General features: G+C 35.1%; 1 protein-coding gene across 1 annotated transcript; it reads left to right on the forward strand.

Annotated features, from left to right (window-relative positions):
- Window positions 1–10,025: 10,025 nt before the first annotated feature.
- On the forward strand, window positions 10,026–18,276 carry LOC128557381 (uncharacterized). Its single transcript, XM_053544708.1, has 2 exons — window positions 10,026–10,066; window positions 17,742–18,276. The coding sequence occupies exons 1-2, from the start codon at window positions 10,026–10,028 to the stop codon at window positions 18,274–18,276; spliced, it is 576 nt and encodes a 191-aa protein (XP_053400683.1).
- Window positions 18,277–19,209: the final 933 nt, after the last annotated feature.

Below are 19,209 nucleotides of genomic sequence, written 5' to 3' on the forward strand. Positions count from 1 at the left end.
GACCCACCAATACCAAGTGGTCTACTTTTTCCTCCCACATGAACTTTGTGCAAATTATTCTGGTAATACTGGTATCATACAATTATTCTACAAGATGACAGGTGGACAAGCTCAGTCCGGTTGTCATAACTTCATCTGCAAACTTAAAACTTACTCAGTCATTCTTTTCTCAGTATAGTTTTATAAAAAAAAATAGAATAATAACTATCTTACACTGTATATAGAAACAAAGTGTGGTCTAAACTCAACTAAATACATGAAGTACCGTGCATACTACTACATTAATTGAATAATATATTTAGTAATACATTGTCTTAGCCTTATATCTGTTACTGTCAAACTGTAATTAGACACTTGTTATTTCTCATTTCTCCATACAAAAATGTATAATTACAATTATGGAACAATCTGACTGAAGAACTTGATCTTCTAAATGAAGATCCGAGAAGGACCCATTCTTAATCGTCATCTGTATATTTTTGATTTCCAGAATTGCTATTTTTATTTTCGCAAATCTATTTTTTTATTTTAACCAATCAGACGACTTGTTCGAATGTGAAAGATTAAGAAAAATGTGTAGGCTGTCATGGACTCGAATCCGGGACCAGTCGCTTACAGAGCAAGTGCTCTACCGACAGAGCTAACGCTTTACCGACGAAGCTAACCGGCTATCTGCCACTTTACGTCATAAAAATGTAACTATCAAAAAAACAGTCTAAATATAGATTTTTTATTCTTACAAAATGTTGTAAGTAAGCATTCTGCCTGGCTAACGGAATGGTCGTCAGAACGAGGCTATCAATATCACGTCTTCAGATCCTAAGTATATAGCGTAATAGGAGATGTACTTTAGTCAGACAGCATTATGGAAATACAAAAGGTTACAGTTAGTTAGTGGTGTGTCTTTAAGGTAACTTGACAATAGCCACTACTGACCTTGACATTTTAAAGGGATAAGTACAAATATATATAACTCTCAAAGTTAGAACTGAAGGTCAATCAAGGGATGGCACTATTAGTGACAAACGCCCCCGAGGTTTGTCCAAGAATGTTACAGTTCGATGAGCAAAATATGCCAGAATAGTTATGGTATGACTAATTTTTCGAGAAGAGAAAAAAAATTCTCCGAGGGGAATCGCTTGACCTTAGAGCTAGGGTCTGGGTCTTGAGCATGACACACTAACTCATCATAGGGAAAATTGTGACAAGTAATGTTTAATGATGGCAGAGTTATTGACTGGACAAGAAACATAAATGTTAACTTTTTAATCTAAGTTTGACTTTGACTTTGAAACTAGAGATTTTGGACTTGCGTCTGACACGTCATTTCAATATAGGGAACGTTTATGCCATGTAATTTTAAAATGTCTTCATCGACGGAATAGGTATGGAACTGACAAGAAACACACCATGTAAACCGTTAACCTCTTAATGTGACATCGACCGTGGAGCTAGTGGTCTGGTTGTTATGCACGACACGTTTTCTCGTTATCGGGGAATATTTCTGCTAATTAATTTCGAAATTTCGAAATTTCTTGATTAATGACAGAGTTACGAACCGGATATGAAACAGACCCTTTTAACCTTTCACTTGACTTCTAAGTGTAAACTTGATCTTGGAGCTAGGGGTCTGGGTCTTGCGCGTAACACATTGCCTCCTTATGGTAAACATTTATGCCAAGTTGTTTCAAAATCCCCTCAATGGATAACAGACGTTATATATCGGACACGTAAAGATCTATTATGACTTCTAAATTTGACCTTGGAGCAAGGGATCTGGGTCTTGCGCGTGACACGTTGTCTGATTATAGTTACCATTTATGCCAAAATATTTCAAAATCCCTCCATGGATAGCAGAAATATGGATCAGACACAAAAATAACCCTGTTAACATTTGAACACGGAGTCTGACCTTGACCTTGGAGCTAGGGTTCTCATTTTGATAAACATTTATGCTTAGTACTTTTAAAACCTTTTGATGAATGGCAAAGTTACGATCCGGACACAAAACAGACTGTTTGACTTCTAAGTGTGACCTTGACCTTGTACAAAGGGGTCTCATAAGGTTAATTTACAAAGTTACAGTTACGGTCGGACGGACGGACAACGCGATTTTAATATGGCCACCTTCGGGGGCATTAAAATCAAAGAATGTACTATAGTGTAAATAGAAAGTTATTTGCTGAAACATCTTTAAAAGATGTTATCATTAAATAAAATCCTAAAATTATCAAATGTTTTTATTTTTATTTTTTTTTTTTTAATTCTTGAAATAGATATATACTTAATCACTTAATAACAACATAAAATATTAGGCCCTAACAAAATCTGAACAACAGATCCCTCAAAAGCAATGAGGACAAAACAAATAGAAAATATTGCAGACTCGATTTGACTGATAGTTGGTTTAATTTGTACGCTAGTCAGCAGTGTACATGTATTTAGATAATTTACAACCATGCTTTGCACGGAATGAATTTGCAACCATGCTTTGCACGGAATGTCATGGATTAGAGGGATAGACTGGCTATATTCATCACTACAACCCGGCAAACTGTATGAAATCTAAAGTGGTAGGATATTCATGGCATGCAAACGCATCAGCAATATATTTTAATATGTACCTTCCCGGGTGATTTTTGCAACCGTTATGCAGCTAAATTGAAGAAAGGGATTTCTTATTAAAATGTAGTAATAATGAGCAAATAATAAATAGATGACAAATATTTCATGTAAGCAAGACATTCTGATTTTCAACTACAGTTATTGCACAACTTATCTGGAACTAGCTTTTGTACTTAAGGGCTGGATATCTCGAAACATTTAATCCTGTACTAAGAAGATTAACCTGTTATCAGCAGCCGAATATATATTGCAATAATAGACTTTTCCTCTTTTGACATGCTTAAATGTTTCGAGAAATTTGACCCAGAGTGATAATTTGAGTACATTTTTGGATTTGAGCGACTTGTTGATTCAGACCCAGTTTATATACATTGAGTATAAGAAAGTACGTTCACTTAACATAGCAATGACTCTATAACAGCATGAAATCTTTCTCCTCGTTAGTCCTACTTCTTTTTTCTCTAATATAAACTTGAAACGTCCAAAGATACTAGTATGCAGAAACGGCATCTGCTGACACGAATATTTTAAAGCCTCTCTTTAATAAATACTATCAACTAAATCTTTACTCTGCAAATAAGTTCCACAGTAGACGTTTGCAGGAAGAACGAATTTCAATGTAGTACCGCAGTGTAGTGTAGTTTTACTCGTCCCGTTACTAAGAACTATAGTAGACTTTTGTGAGAAACTTGAATTTTAAGGCAGTGCCATAGTGAAGTTATACATATTAAATGAAATTAGGTGCACTTCCAAAGTGCTGAGAAAGTTACCCTGCGAAAGGATTATACAAGTAATCAAAACTTATCCTGTAAGCATTATTTATTCCCCCGATTACCACAGTAGTTTAATGCAGGGCATGCGAAACTCAAGACAGTGCCGCAGCGTATTAATACGTATTCACACAAAATAGCATGCACTGCCATAGTGATGCAGTGGCCTTTTAAATATGTGACTTTTAATAAATAACATTAACTGTATGTTTTATCTGCATATAAATTCCATAGTAGACTATTGCAGGAAACAAGAAATTATAAATTGTGCCACAGTGTAGTTATACCAAAACCATACAATGGACATAACTACCATAGTGTAGCTACCTTTTACATAAAAATTACCGCAGCGTAAAAATGTAATATATGTTATAGATAGTACCTATGTTTTTTAAATCATAGGTTTGAAGTTAAAAAGCTTTGACATGAAGACAAATGTCCATATATTTCTCAAAAACAGATATATAGACAATATTTTTACCAGAAGTGTGGAGTTATGAGCGTTTAATGTTTTCATGTTAAAGAAAATTTTGTGATCAAGGAAATGTAACTCTTCTTGAACATGGAGAGCATAAACATCAAAGGGAAATAATATAGTGAATATTTTCTAATTGGGTGCATTTGATTTAACATTCAACTTTGATCTGGATTGCTAAATAATGATCCATGATACTGTGTGCTAAAATATTAGAACATCTGGAACAGTCTAATAACAGCAAAACTATGCTTTAGCAGAATGCAAATATTTAAGCTCTAACTGGGACTCGAACCCAGGACCTCTCACACCTAAGGCAGACACTCTACCACTAACCTATAACAGCGGCAGCTTTAGCTATACAGTTTAATTTCCTGGATAACTTTGCGTGAACTGGAACAATAATCCGTGAACTCCGGACTATCGGCATATTCGCTTTGTTACCTAACGGCAATTTTCGTGTAAAGAAAAAATATAATCTATGTCTGCCAACATCATAATCGGTCAAATCTGCCCAAATTTCTCTGACGTGTTGTTCAGAGTATGAACTTACTAAATGGTAGTACCAGAGAAATATTACTTACACTGAATCTTTTATATTTGCCCTTTTAAGGTACTTCCGCCATCTTGAATTTAGAGTGACCTTCATTTGAAGTGTGAAAATATAGTGAACAAAATCTTTCAAATGCAGCTGTTCCAGAATACAAAAACAGCTCAGTTTGCAAGACCTGAACTAAAAGTAGCTGTATAAAAAGTAAAACCGAAATTTGGAAATAAACAAAGAAGATATTTTACCTGTATTTTTCCAAATTTTTGGTTAGATTTATAAATCCTTTCAAAATACTTTATTAAAAATTCATGAATGGCAAAAGTTAGTTCAAAGTTTCAATTAGTGCATAGGAGAATTGTCTTACTGAATAGAACTAAAGTTATTACAAAATCTGTTTTCAAACTTGACCACCTCATGTATTAAAACGAAAATAAATCTGTACATACTGCTATTTTCAGCATACATAAAAGTAGTGCAATGTGCGGACAATGATTTTTGTACGTATGGTGTACCAAACCGCCTAAAATTGTAAGACAAGTCTCAGACTTAATGTGAACAAGATTTGGCAACGATCCAAAATTCTTTTCAAGGATTGTGCAAGTAAAAGAAAGGTTTAATTTATTATAGTGGAATTTATGTACTTACGCGCTGCTTATCTCACGGAAAATTTGGTGGAAATGGAATTTTCGGCACTTCCTGCGGTAACTACCGAAATTACTTAACGTAACTTTCTCACTCATACGTGATCGTATATTTATAAATTATAAAAACAATCGAAATATTTGCTTTATCACGATATATGCAAATATTTTTAGACAATCTTGAAACATTAGGTCACAGTATTTCCGCATACTGGTCCGGGACAAGTTCGATGTGTATAGTGATTCCTTATTAGATGTTTCATGCGTCGTAAACTAACCAATTTTGATCTATCGACTTTTTAAACAATATGAGAATAATGCAGCATGTTTTTGAAAACACAGTGAGAATAAATCGCAGAAAAAAATGTACAGCCAAATATGTTAGGAGGTAATACAATTTGTATACAGTTGTAGATAACTACGAAACATTTTACAAAATGCAATCAGTTGAACTTCTCACGCGAAAACCTGATGATTAAAATCAGCAATATCTCAAAAGTAACTTTTCTGCATCTTGGTTCTTCGTTAAACAATGATATTTTTTCACATTTTCATAGATTTAAACTGATAATAAATGTGCATTGAAATTCCGGCATAGAAATGGACATTGACTTTACATTACTGCGGTGTTGACAGCAGAAACAGCGGTCCAATACTAAGACTGTCTACGAAACCAAAGATAACGAGTTCTTTATCTGAAAATTACGAACATTGGGATCAGTGTTCAGAATACACCTGAAAATGATAGACTTGCATAATCTCATAAACACTTCTTAATGTATGTTCTCTGAAATGAACAAATAACTGACTCAACTGAGACACCATACTTTAAAGTAAATTCAGTTTATTCACCACGCCGTTCAAAATGCACGGGAGTCTCGTGATGATACATGCCTTTAATTTCACATGGTTGAAGTGTAAACAAATAGTTAAATTTGCTTCGTTTTATTTCTCACGGAAAAGATCGGACGTTTTTTTATATTGGAATACTTATAGAACATCTATGCATTTAAAGTTGAAAGTTGATTGTTTTCTACAGGACGTAAAACTGAAACAAGTAAGCACTTTTACTTTTTCAGCAATGTTCCTCAGGTGAACTTTGACACTGTTTACGAAGAGAAATCAGTTTTGTGTCATCTTGTAATGCGTTGTTCGGCTGAAACGTATAGTTCCCGGAAAAGATCTGAAATTGTTTATTTTGGGGATTTTTGTTTTATTTATAAATTCAACACAATGTGTAATATTTCCAGTTTTTGAAAATGATTGAAATTCAACTTTATTTTAGAAAAAGTTTCGATCTTTTAGTAATATTTTGTCAGCGGATGCTTACAAATTTTAAGTGAAACGGCTTTCTTGTCCAAGGGAGGTGTGTAAAGCGAAAAACTATCATTACACATTGCGGTTATTCTTTAAATGTGAAGGATCGGTAACAGATTAAGGGGATCGGACAGTGAAAAACTATACTAAATGGATATCTCTAACCATGAATAAGGAGACATACATATTTCAGTAAGGAAATCTCAGGTAAAAGAACAATCATATATTTTATTCCTTGAAATAAACATGGCGGCGAAATATCTTAGAAAAACTGTGCACGTGTTTTGCGCATTAGAATGTTTAACGACATTTTCTTGAAAAAGTAACGCTCGTGTGCACTATTTTGGCATTTCTTTGATTTGAAAATAAATGTTTTATAGCAATTTAGGCTGCATACGATACCGAAATTTAGCACCAAAAATGTTCACTCATTTTCTTCCAAAGCACTGTGGAGATAGGGTTCAGCGTAGCTTTCATGCTCACAAGTTTACCTACAGATATATCTTTTCAATTTTTATCATATATTTTTTGTGTCCTTGCATTTCGAAAGCTGTTTCGAGGGTTCTGATTTTTCACATGGATTTCTAATTTCAATTTGCGGAAATACCTTAACAGCTGTCGAACGGAAAAGACCGTGAGCTCTGTCCAAATATAAGTAATTATTTTACCAGTTTCGAGAGGATTTCAATTGATGGGAAATTACAGTTACAAACTAAATACCTTTCTGCAACACATGAAGTCATTAACATTCACTGTCAATCGGTATTATGACTAAGATCGAGTGTCAATCATACATTTCAAAGATTACAGACAGAGTCTTTTGTTTACATTTTCTATCGTAACCGGTGCATTTGGAAAAATCACTTTAGTTTGAAAAATCAAAGTATGCGAAGAGCTATGGTACGGTCTCTATATTTTTGGTAATTCCTTCTATTTTTAATTGAGAAAAAATACAGTTTTTACCCAAATACTGCATTATGCGTTATGGAATGAGCACCCCCATTTTTCTGGTACGTATTAGTCCTCTCCGGTAGCCCGCCTGCAAAACAGTAGTGGTAATGGAGAACCCCAAAAATATAGTCTGCATTTGGCGGCTCAGGTAGTGCGTCGGTGTACGATAGTGGTAGTCGAAATGATATAGAAGAATAATTTACTTTTTAGTTCAATACCTTAGATTTGCCTCTGTCCATTGATTATGTTTTTCTGTTTGACATTTGTTACGTAAAATAGTTTGGGATTAGGAAATTGATAAATATGTGGTTGAAATTATCCATTAGGTATGAACTATGCTTTATTCGACTTTATGTAACAATATCCAGGTGATAAAGCGTATACACTTGCTACATATCTTAGTTTTTTTTTATTCAATAAGGCTTCCAACAAGCTACCTACCAGTTTCTTAAAGGATATACAATTACAAGAAAGATGGAGACTGAAATCGCAAAAGGAAGCTACACACTGTTGGGACACTGAGGGTATATTCTCGCTTTCTCTAGCAACATTTACTATTTCGTGGATAAATTGTATTCATCCATGGTCAAATATTTTCGTACGTATTCGTCCGTCGGCGAGAAAACGACTGAACCCTTATTCAGTTTTGAAGCATAAGGCTTTGAATTAGTTTTAGCTATTTGTTTGAAAGTGCTATAAATTATTTACCACATTTATCTTTACACTACTGCATTCTCGATTCAAACCAACTGGTCCGCAGTAAAAAATAACATGGAGTAGCAAACATTTTCTTCCGTATTGAGAATTATTTTATGATGTATGCAATGAAAAAGATTACCTGTAACTACAGTTTGACACAATTATCATTAAGATATCTCAGTCTTTTTTATAATTGGCTATATGTTCGAACATATTTTAAACTGTTAACCCGTTTACAGGTTGAAAAATCAGACGTAGTTCCGGGTCATATAAAGACATTACGAAGGTGGATAGCAGAGTCCATGGTCCCAGTTGTCCAAAAGGTAACTTCGAGCTTCTGTCGATATTTTCCTTTTTGACATACTGTAACTTTGATTTAGGGTAGGATGGTAGCTTGTATATTAGATGAATGGTTTTGAATTATTCTAATTCAATATCTATTTTGATTGTGATACAAAGCATAAACAAAGATTGACTAAAATAACACTTTAATTTCTAAACTCCGACATACCTGATTCAATGTTTCGCCAATGTTTCTGTCAGTCCTTAACTGCTCTGCTATTAAATTGGCAAAATAGGTAACATGACACAATTAAACGTTAAAATATGTTTTCTTTCGACGAATTGTTTCACCTAATTTTCAATAATTGGTTCACCTATTCCTTAACAACTGGAATGAAACCATGTTTTGGAGGAAAACAAGTTAAATATCCAAGCATATGTATTATTTTATATCTATATATTTACACAAACACGTTTGTTATAAGGCTTACACAAGTGCTTGCTGGATAGATGGAGAGTTTGTCCCGGAGCTGAAACCATTCATGAGGAAATGTACGTTTCTCTGTTGGATAATGCTTGTTTAGACACCTCCAATGAGTTTTCATATAGCTGACGCAGACAAGGATGTTAATTTTGACAAGAATATGTATAAAGAATACACATCTAGTGGATCACTGATAAAGTTTGTTGTTTTGCCAGCTTTGTTATTACATGAGAACGGACCGGTGGTTAGCAAGGGTGTTGCACAGGAATGTGATATCCGTTCTTAATTGGAAAAAGTTTGGTTTTGATAAGTTCAGTGCTCTTTTAAGGATATATCTGAACCAACATCAAGCAACATATAAATGCCATTATATGTGGAGTGAATACTATTAGAATACATATCAATGATGTCAGATATTAACAAGAGTTCCATTTATTTGCAGTTTGATATGTGTGTGTGGTATGAAATGCTTAATCATTCAAATATTTTAGAAAGAAGGGTAAAAATTTCCAACGACGTGAATGGCTTAATGTAGATTGTTCTGCTGTCATTATATTTAAACCTGAATAAGTTTTATAATTGTCTCAGTTCGCCATGTGATTCTGCTAAACTTACACAAAATACGTTCTCATTTATCTTTTATATTTCACAAGGTGTAAAGTTACTACATCTTGATTAAACGATTCTTAAAACTACGGAAGAATCAAGTCCGCCCGTTGATGTTTTATTCGGGACGTACTTTTCATATTCTGTAGAGCTGTTCTAATAATAACCTCAGAAAATATACACGTATAGCAGTTATGTGTGCTATATTTACGCTTTTATTTTCGGCGTAGCCATCTAATACAATCTGTAATAAGATCCTTTTGAAGAAAAGAATGCAACCAAGAAGACTAATAGCAGACTCGGTTTGATTGAGTCTGTTTATGACAGGTAACGAAATGTGCAACACCTTTCACGCCTCCTAGCACCGGCTTAAGCGGAACTCTATTACACATATGTTGAATGGACTCCATGATCCCAAAGGACCAGAAAATACATTGAAGTCTAATTCTACTTTTCACCTACTTAAATAACCAATGAAATTACAAATTTGTAATTTTTCAACCAGTAAAAGAAGCGAGACTGGATAGAAATAAATACATGCATACTTTTAATTGGCTGAAATTGATACACTGTTTTACAAAAAAGTTTCGTTAAATTTCAACAGGTACAAGAGATACAGTAGATAATGTTTAGCGGAGAAGCACAAGAGATTAATGTAGACAGAAGGTAATTTATACACTTAGTATAGGAGTTGTACCTGAATGATGATTAGTTTTTAGTACTCCAAATTTGTGTAACTACTATGTATTTTGAAATTGGCGGTCTATCTCCGTTAACTCTGTATTGTACTTGCGGACTGATTTACACCTGTCCTCTTGATTTACTAATATTAACAAGTTAAAGCTTAGCAAAAGTTCCTTCTAGGGCACATCTATATAAATATATAATGATCATCTTGTAAATTTTGGTTGCAATTTCTTCTTTAAATATTGGTCATCAGTGTGTGGAACACTAGGATTGGACGCAATGACAAGACCATTCTACCTTATTGGCATTCCATAACCCCTGTTTAAGCGCCCCAGGGGCGTTACATTTGCACCAAGGGGGCGTTTATATCAGCACCGAAATCCAAAAAATAAACACTAAAATTTTGAAAAAAAAAAAAAGATCTATGTTGTTTTCTACTGCCTGAAAAAAATGTCAAGTCCGCTATTTCCACAGTAATTACGCTAAAATAAATTGTTAAATCCAACAACAAAGTAAATCCGTTACCACTTTTAGTTGAGTAAATACGGCAATTAAGAAACTCTGGATGTACACGTTGACCCGATTTAAACTCGTAATGTCCACGTGTTATTGGAAAATCGTACACGCGTGTAGATTTTTTGAGAAGTTTATAGAGATAATATAGCGGACAATTAAAAGTGAATAGTGGATATTTTACGGAACTTGGTGTTTTTTTTTCTAACATGTAAAATGGATATTATACGCGTTTGGTTTTAATCAGTTACTTTTTGAAAAATGTTCATCCCTTCAATAGCTGGTGATGGGATCCTAATTTACTAGTGATTTGGGCCGCCGTGATTTGATGCGCTAACAGTCTTCGACCTCGCACACAACAAATTTAGCGGTCATTAATCACGTAATTCATGGCTGTAATTTAGTAGTATCTGTCCTAAACATCCGGGCATTCGATTCATGAATTTGTTGTGCACAATGAGAGGGTCACAATGGGGTTTGTTTTCACATTATTAAGCATGCATTCGAAGGTAACGACGTATGTTAACCTTTGTGACAAATGAGATGTTTGGCCTGTTTCAACAACTCGACTTTTCCATCCCCGGGTTTAGTAGTGTGTAATCTGCAGAGCGCGTTCAGCCAGAGAGTCGCCTCAATTAGGAAAGAATAATTTAAACGTCAGAAGTTATTTCTAAGGTCACGGAGTATGATTGGCCAGCTTGTAATGACAACAGCTTTCAAGGTCAATACTCAGTCAAGTGTGACTTACCCATTCTAAGTGTTCCATCTCAAGAGAGAGATGGAACAATAAGAAATGCAAGTGTTAGATATGACTTTGAATCACAAAATGTCGTCTTTTTGCTGGTATATCTACCGAAAAGTGTCAGAAATGCAATATTAATTTAAAATTGCACAAAATAACTCTTTGTAAAGGGTCATACTTTTAATGTTTAATATTTATTATTACTTGTATCAGGTTTTATAAATTTATTGAACATTTTCTCTCTTCCCCCCCATCGTCAACAAAGGTTAACTTTTCAGCATTTAAAGAAGTGTATTCGAACAATTCCAAACACTATATGTTTTAGTACCTGCAGGTGATACAGGTAATGATATAATTATCATCACACGTTTTTATCATATAAATATTTTCAAACGTGAATTAAATAATACCAGGTCACGCACAGCGACACCTTTCCGTAGCTGAACAGTTTGTCTTGTAATCATAACAGTTCATATTTTTACTACAAGAATTGTTGAACGTTACAAAATGTTGTTTGACTTTTACCTTTTTGTTAGACACATTTTTTGTTACGTTTGGAAATACGTTTTTCCGACATGTTATTGGTATTCCCACGGAAAAGAATTGTGCTTCACTTGTTAATAATGTGCGAAAAAAAATATGATAAAAGAGATGACTTCAGTTTTGATATTGTTATTTTCTCTAAAATTGACGGGGACGTCAACGCCTTAGGGGTTTACATTTCACAGCTAATAAGATTTGCCAGAGCCTGTAGTCATGTTAAAGACCTCTATCTTTGCAATATTGGTATTATCAGAAAGCAGCTTTAGGCCTTCGGTCGTCATAAAGTTTGTTAATCGTATGCGAAATTTTATTTTAATTCGGAAATCTAAGTAACCAAGGGACCTTTCTCCGACAAGCTATTTCGCAACCTGATTTTTATGAAGGTATCATTAACAAACTTTGTAAAATTCCATGCCTAGCCATTTCCGACCTTGATCCAAAAGAAACAAGCGTTTTATTGTTAGAGCCTATGCCAGTTTTGTTCTGAAACATATTCAATCTGCATGTTTATTTTTCAGCTCTTTTAAATTTAAAAAGACCACTGTAGAATAATATGAATTAAGGCACTGCCTAGCATGAGGATTTATCTTTTATATATCCACTTACAAAGAAATATTCAACACTCAAAAGAAAGTGAAACTTCGCTCTAGGCTGATCACTACCAAATAGAATGTAAGCCTCCACAGGTCACAAGTCACAAGTAGTCCAAATGTAAATAGTACAAATCATTTTTCGTTTCCTAGTGCATTATCTCGACAGCAACGTGCTTACTTTTACCCTACCACGTTTCAGTATGTATCACTTTGCATTATATTAAAATCGGCATGTTCCTATCGCATGCTGGGTAAAAATGGCGGCGTAAGAATTTAATGTCTCGAAAAGAGAAATTGAAAGGAAGCGAAAAGTAGTAAATTCAGCGGGTTGTATTTAACGAACTGTAGTTTTCTTATATAAAAGTTAACACCCCTTTTCTTTTTGTTTTTGTAAAGTAGCGATCTAGTTCTTTATGGGAATATAAGTCTCTGAAAATCTGATATGCTAGAAAATGTCGAAAAACCGTTATGAAGTAAGTGGATTTTATATGAAATAAAGAACAGCTGGATTTAGAGGTGTTCAGCCTATAAGGGGCAATACATGGTATTTTGTCAAACTCCTCGGAAATCAATGAAAATGCCATTAATCTATTCTTTATGATGTAAAACGGTGACAAATGGCTGAAAACTCTTAAATTTCTTGTGATTTTGGATTTTAGATCGAATTTTCGAAGAGGTGGCTCTATTTTGGTCCGTTTTAGGACCTAGTAAATGTGTTTTCTCGCATTCTAGCACAACAATTGTCTAAATATTATTGAAATTAGCATGTTTCTGAATGAAAAGGACAAACATCGTAAAGATTAAATGGATTTTGAATGAAAATTCGACGAATAAGGTAAAATAAATTGAAATATTGCTTGCACAGGGCTAAATTTTGCGTATTTTTGGGGATGGGTGTGACCTGTAATGAATTGTCATTTCTCTATATTTTATCAATATTTTGCAACAAAACTAAGCAGATCATTGTAAAATAGGTGTACCTTGAGAATGAATGCAAATTCATGGAAAAATCAAACAAATTTTTTATCTTATAGGCTGATCACTACCAAATAGAATGTAAGCCTCCGCAGGTGTAGTCACAAGTAGTCCAAATATAAATAGTACAAATCTTTTTTCGTTTCCTAGTGCATTTTCTCGACAGCAACGTGCTTACTTTTACCCTACCAATCTTCAGTATGTATCACTTTGCATTCTATTGAAATCGGCATGTTCCTATCGCATGCTGGGTAAAAATGGCGGCGAAAGAATTTAATGTCTTGAAAAGAGAAATTGAAAGAAGCGAAAAGTAGTAAATTCAGCGGGTAGTATTTAACGAACTGTAGTTTTCTTATATAAAAGTTAACACCCACTTTTCTTTTTGTTTTTGTAAAGTAGCGATCTAGTTCTTTATGGGAATATAAGTCTTTGAAAATCTGATATGATAGAAAATGTCGTAAAACCGTTATGAAGTAAGTGGATTTTATATGAAATAAAGAACAGCTGGATTTAGTGGTGTTCAGCCTCTAACAGTAAACTTTACATTTAGTGTCATCATACCTCTTACAGTGAATATCATACTTTGCAAAATTTACGGGAAGCCGTGACGATGACGTCATTCACCGCGTTCTCGCACTGACTTTAGGCATACAGACACTAAATAGAAAAATGGCGCGAAAAAAAATGGTAGTCGCATAATGGCGGATACAAATAGTCCTCAGTTTTTTTTGCTCTGTAGAGCTATTTTCCTTATTTTCTTTGCAATTTGTTTGCTAAAATCACATGACAGATCTATGCTTGACATGTAGGTAACATTTTCATAATGAAATAACAACATGACAAAAATTTTCATGGAAACATAAATCATACACCACCAGTAAAATTTGGGGTCTCATTTTTTAGCTGATTTTGCAGTTTGTGTGTTTGACTGAAATTATTTTTCTTGCATCAAACATGACCCCCACTTTTCTTTTGATCTTTAGTTAGCACTGACAATATTCTTCAAGAAAATGTAAGTTACAGAAATTTAAAATGGGTCCTGATGTGTGCTGCGGTCATTGGAAATAGGTCAATTTTATATAGAATAAAGAACAACAACTATTTAGTGTGTTATAACCTTTAGGATTTTTGTTTGTTTGTTTTCACTCCACGTAGACACTTGACGGCCTCAACACTTCCTTAGTATAACTGTTTTTTAGTTGTATGTACAGTTTTCATTACGAAAGAGAAGTAAAAGAATCATGTTGGCGCGGTTTACGAATTAATTTCTGTGACTGATTCGGGGTGCTCGGATGATCATGCAGACAACCAGTCTGCGACGTGTACATAAACCGGAACCGGAAAACATCGAAAAATTGCCTCAGTATATGCAAACAACAAAGACGAATAACTGTATACGGACGTTACCGTCTCGGGGATTTTCATCCCCTATTAATCTTCTCGCACTGACCCCTCATATATCTTATGTATGCATCCATATATAAAATGATGTAGGATTTAGCTTGCAGTGTCGGTGTGAAAAGAGAAGATGAATATTCAACCTAAACTATTCAAAAGTGGTCTTTTAAAATTTCTGACTTAAAGTTGTTTAAATGGTTTGCCTTACGTCAGAATATCACAAAAAATCCTATACTTATTGGTTTATTAAATACTTACATATAACAATAAGTTGATCAATATTCTTTCACAGATCAGATCTGTAGAAGATTAATAATTACAAAATATGCCAACGAAATATTTGACATCATAGGGTACTGATGAATAATTTTAAGGACGAACAATATAAAAAAGAAGAATGCCGACAGCGAAGACTATAATGATGAAAAAGAATGTCAACGACGGCAAAGATTAATGATGTCATAGAATGCCGATATAGAATGGCAACAACGAAGAGTGCCGAAGAAGAAAAATACGGATGACGAGCAGTATAGACAACAAAGAATACCGACGAAGAATGATGATGAAAAAATTCTCTTTTCGATCTGCGTATAAGTAGTAATGTGTTTGCATAGCAGGGTTTCAGTGCTTGTTCAGGTCATTAAATATGTGAGGGTAAACAAAACGCCATGAAATATAAGCTTTATTTAGCTCCATCGAGCAATCTCTGAACCATTCAGATAGTTCTTTTTATATGTCAAATAATTAATTGATTTATTTGATTTCCAATTGGCTCCAAATGACGTGATGGTGGATTTTGATGCTATAGGCAGGCGTATCACTCCATACACAGACTCCGGAATCTTATTAATCTAAACGCTGCCCGCTATGAAAAATATTACCTTCGTGTTCTGCCAGAATTCGCTAAGTTTTCAGATCTTAGCCCTATCAGGCAGGTATGTGACAAATTTGATATTCATGTACATAGGTTTTCCAATACCCCTGTGGAATAAGCACAGATCCCCAATGCTCTGCTGAACGAGTTGGACCAAATCTGCAACCCTATTTGATGCGTTGCATCAATTCCATGTGTTGGTGGTGTCTCAGTGTCACTGTAGCAGACGGCAGATATATCATGCATGTGTCTAAAATCATCCCCCTCCCTCTAAGAATCATATATGGAAGTTTTTTAGGTGTTGTATATGAATACTGGTCAAGAATCCGTAATTTGTGAGGTTAAAACCCCGTCGATACTTAACTGAAATGCTGTTAAAACGGCACTTAACCGAAAATAAACAAACAAACACATTAAAGGTAATAGATGGAATATAATTGCAAATGACAGACTTTTGTGAAGCAACTACAACATAATAGCTACTAATTATACATAGCGCTTGAATTATTAAGGAAACTTATTCTGATTTAAATAAAGCATTATTGCCAAAGAATTTATCTCCCCTGTATTTCTAAAGGTTTTGTTACGACAGGTAAAATCATGCATATTTCTTCTATCTCATAATAGATAAATCGATAATGAAGGTATGCTCCCTAGAGAAATATCAAGTCTAGCAAGGAAATATTTGAGCCGCGCCATGAGAAAACCAACATAGTGCATTTGCGACCAGCATAGATCCAGACCAGCCTGCTCATCCACGCAGTCTGGTCATGATCCATGCTGTTCGCTAACAGTATCTCTAATTGCATTAGAGTTTGAAAGTAAACAGCATGGATTATGACCAGACTGCAGGCTGGTCTGGATCCATGCTGGTCGCAAAACCATTATGTTGGATTTCTCATTGCACGGCTCATTTATCTATTTGTATTTTTTAAAGCTAACAGTGGGCACATGCGCTGCCCCTAGAAATTCAAGAATATAATCAAGAAATATAACTTTGATCCAAAGAAACTGGAATTGCTGACGATACAGCATCAAGGCTACACATATAATTAAGTACTACCAACAGTGTGCTTCACAGAGGAATACAGGTGAGTACATACACTAAGTAGATAAATTTACACATGTGACTCTTCGATAATGATCTGTTTGATTTTTTTTCTCAAACAATTATAATTATATAGAAATAAATACAACGCTCTTATTCTCAAATTTCATCAATGGTAAAAAGGGGTGCTTGAATTATTAGTGACGTTGTGGATGACTACTGATTAAAATATTAATAAAATTGTATTAGGCCTAATTTTAATACAGTGTTGCAAACATACTATAAATAGTAACTAAATTATATAAACCCATGCCAATAACCCGAAATTACGTTCAGGTATATAATAAACAATTCATTAAACGGCAATGGTGAACCTATGGCAGATCTTGACTCTTACCCCTCAGTTAGTACTCGTGCCAATATAGATTTTATCATGCCAAATAGCCGCTTAAGGGAAACCACTGTCGTTTATTAACTTATATTATCATTAAAGATTGTTTTTCGTCTATGAGCTAATATATTAAAACGATTCAGGCATTGTTTCCTTAATTGACACTATTCATGCTTATATTCTTAAATGTATAACGCCAACAAACTAGCACAAAATACTGTTTTATTGGTCTCACTTTAGAAGCGGCAGTGGTAGCAGCAGTAAGTAGCAAAAGCAGCAGTAGAAGTAGCAAAGACAATTGCAGCAGTAGCAAAAGCAGCAAAAGCAGTAGTTACAATAACAGCAGCAGTACCAGTAGAAAAAGTGAGAGTAGCAGGAGTAGCAGTAGCAAAACTGTGAAATTGACAGTAGCAGTAACAGTAGTAGTAACAAAAACGAGAAATCATCAGTAACAGTATCAGCAATAACATTAGCAATAGCAGGAGTAACGGTAGCACAGGCAATATCAGCAGTAGCAAAAGGAGCAGTAACAGGCGAAACAGTAGCAGGAGTATCAGTAGCAAAACTGTGAAAGTAGCAGTAACAGTAGTAGTGGCTTAGATGTGAAAACAGCAGTAGCAGTAGCAGCTGTAACAGTAGCAAAAGCAGCAGTAGCAAAGGAGGCAGTAGCAGGAGAAACAGCAGCAGCAGTAGTAGCAGCAGAAGCAGTAGCAGCAATTGAAATTGACAGTAACAGTATCAGTAGTAGTAGCAAAATCGTGAATTCAGCAGTAGCAGGGGCAGCAGAGGACATCCCTTGCAGGAGTAGTAGTAACGGAAGTAGCAGTAGCTGCAGTATTATTAGAAGCAGTAGAAGTAGCAGCAGTAGTAGCAGAAGTAGTACAAGTGGTAGTAGTAAAATTAGTAGCAGAAGCAGCAGGCGTAGTAGTATCAAAGGCACAAGTAGCAACAGCAACAGTAGAAGTAGCAGTAACAATTGTACCATAACCAAAAGTATCAGCATTAGATGCAGCAGATCCAGTTTAAGTAGAAGCAATAGAGAAAAAGGAATGGCAGAAGGAGTAGCAGCTGTAGCAGTAGTAGCAGCAGCAGGAGCAGCTGTTGTAATATAAGTAGCAACAGCAGAAGCAACGGTAGCCGTACAAGTAGCAGGAACAGCGGTAGTTATAGCAGCAGAAGCACCAGTAGCAGTAGCAGCACAGAAGCAGTAAAATTAGCAGGAGCGGCAGTATTACTAGAAACATAAGCATATCATCAGTAGCAGCAGAAACAGTAGTAGCAGCAGTAGTAGCAGGAACATAAGAAAGCACTAGAACTAGAAGCTATAGCAGCAGTAGCAGGAACAGCAGTTGTAACAGAAGCAGTAGCAGTAGTATCAGCAGCAGTAGCAGGAACATAAGAAAGCACTAGAACTAGAAGCTATAGCAGCAGTAGCAGGAACAGCAGTTGTAACAGAAGCAGTAGCAGTAGCAGCAATAACAGTTGCATGAGCAATAGCAGCAGTTTCAGCAGTAGAATGGAAAGTTGTAGGAACAGTAGAAAAATATTGATTTGAGTACTAGCAGTAGCAGCAGTGGGAAAAATGTGAAATGGGCAGTAGCAGAAACGGAAACGCATTTTGCTACTGTTTCTGCTGCTATTAATAGTGCCGACTTCGAATTTTTGCTACCGCTACTGCTGTTGATTTTACGTTTTTGCTACTGTTACTGCTCTAACTACTGGTGCTGCTACTTCCGCAACTGCTACTGCTTCTGCAGCAACTACAATTTGCTAGAGTAACTGCTACTGCTGTTGTTGCTCCAACTGCTACTGATACTGGCTATTTCATGTTTTTGGTGTGCTTCTTCTTCTTGCAATTTCACGTTTTGTCTCCTGCTAATGCTGCTACTTCTGCTGCTACTGCGTCCACAGCTGTTTCTGATATTGTTGCTACTGCTGCTGCTGGTACAATTGTTGTTACTGCTACTGCTACACCTGCTACTGTCAGTTTCAGTTTTGGTACTGCTATTGCTACGGCTACTACTACTGATGCTTCTATTTCTGCT

Source organism: Mercenaria mercenaria, chromosome 5, assembly GCF_021730395.1.
Source record: "Mercenaria mercenaria strain notata chromosome 5, MADL_Memer_1, whole genome shotgun sequence".
Classification (NCBI taxonomy): Eukaryota; Metazoa; Mollusca; class Bivalvia; order Venerida; family Veneridae; genus Mercenaria; species Mercenaria mercenaria.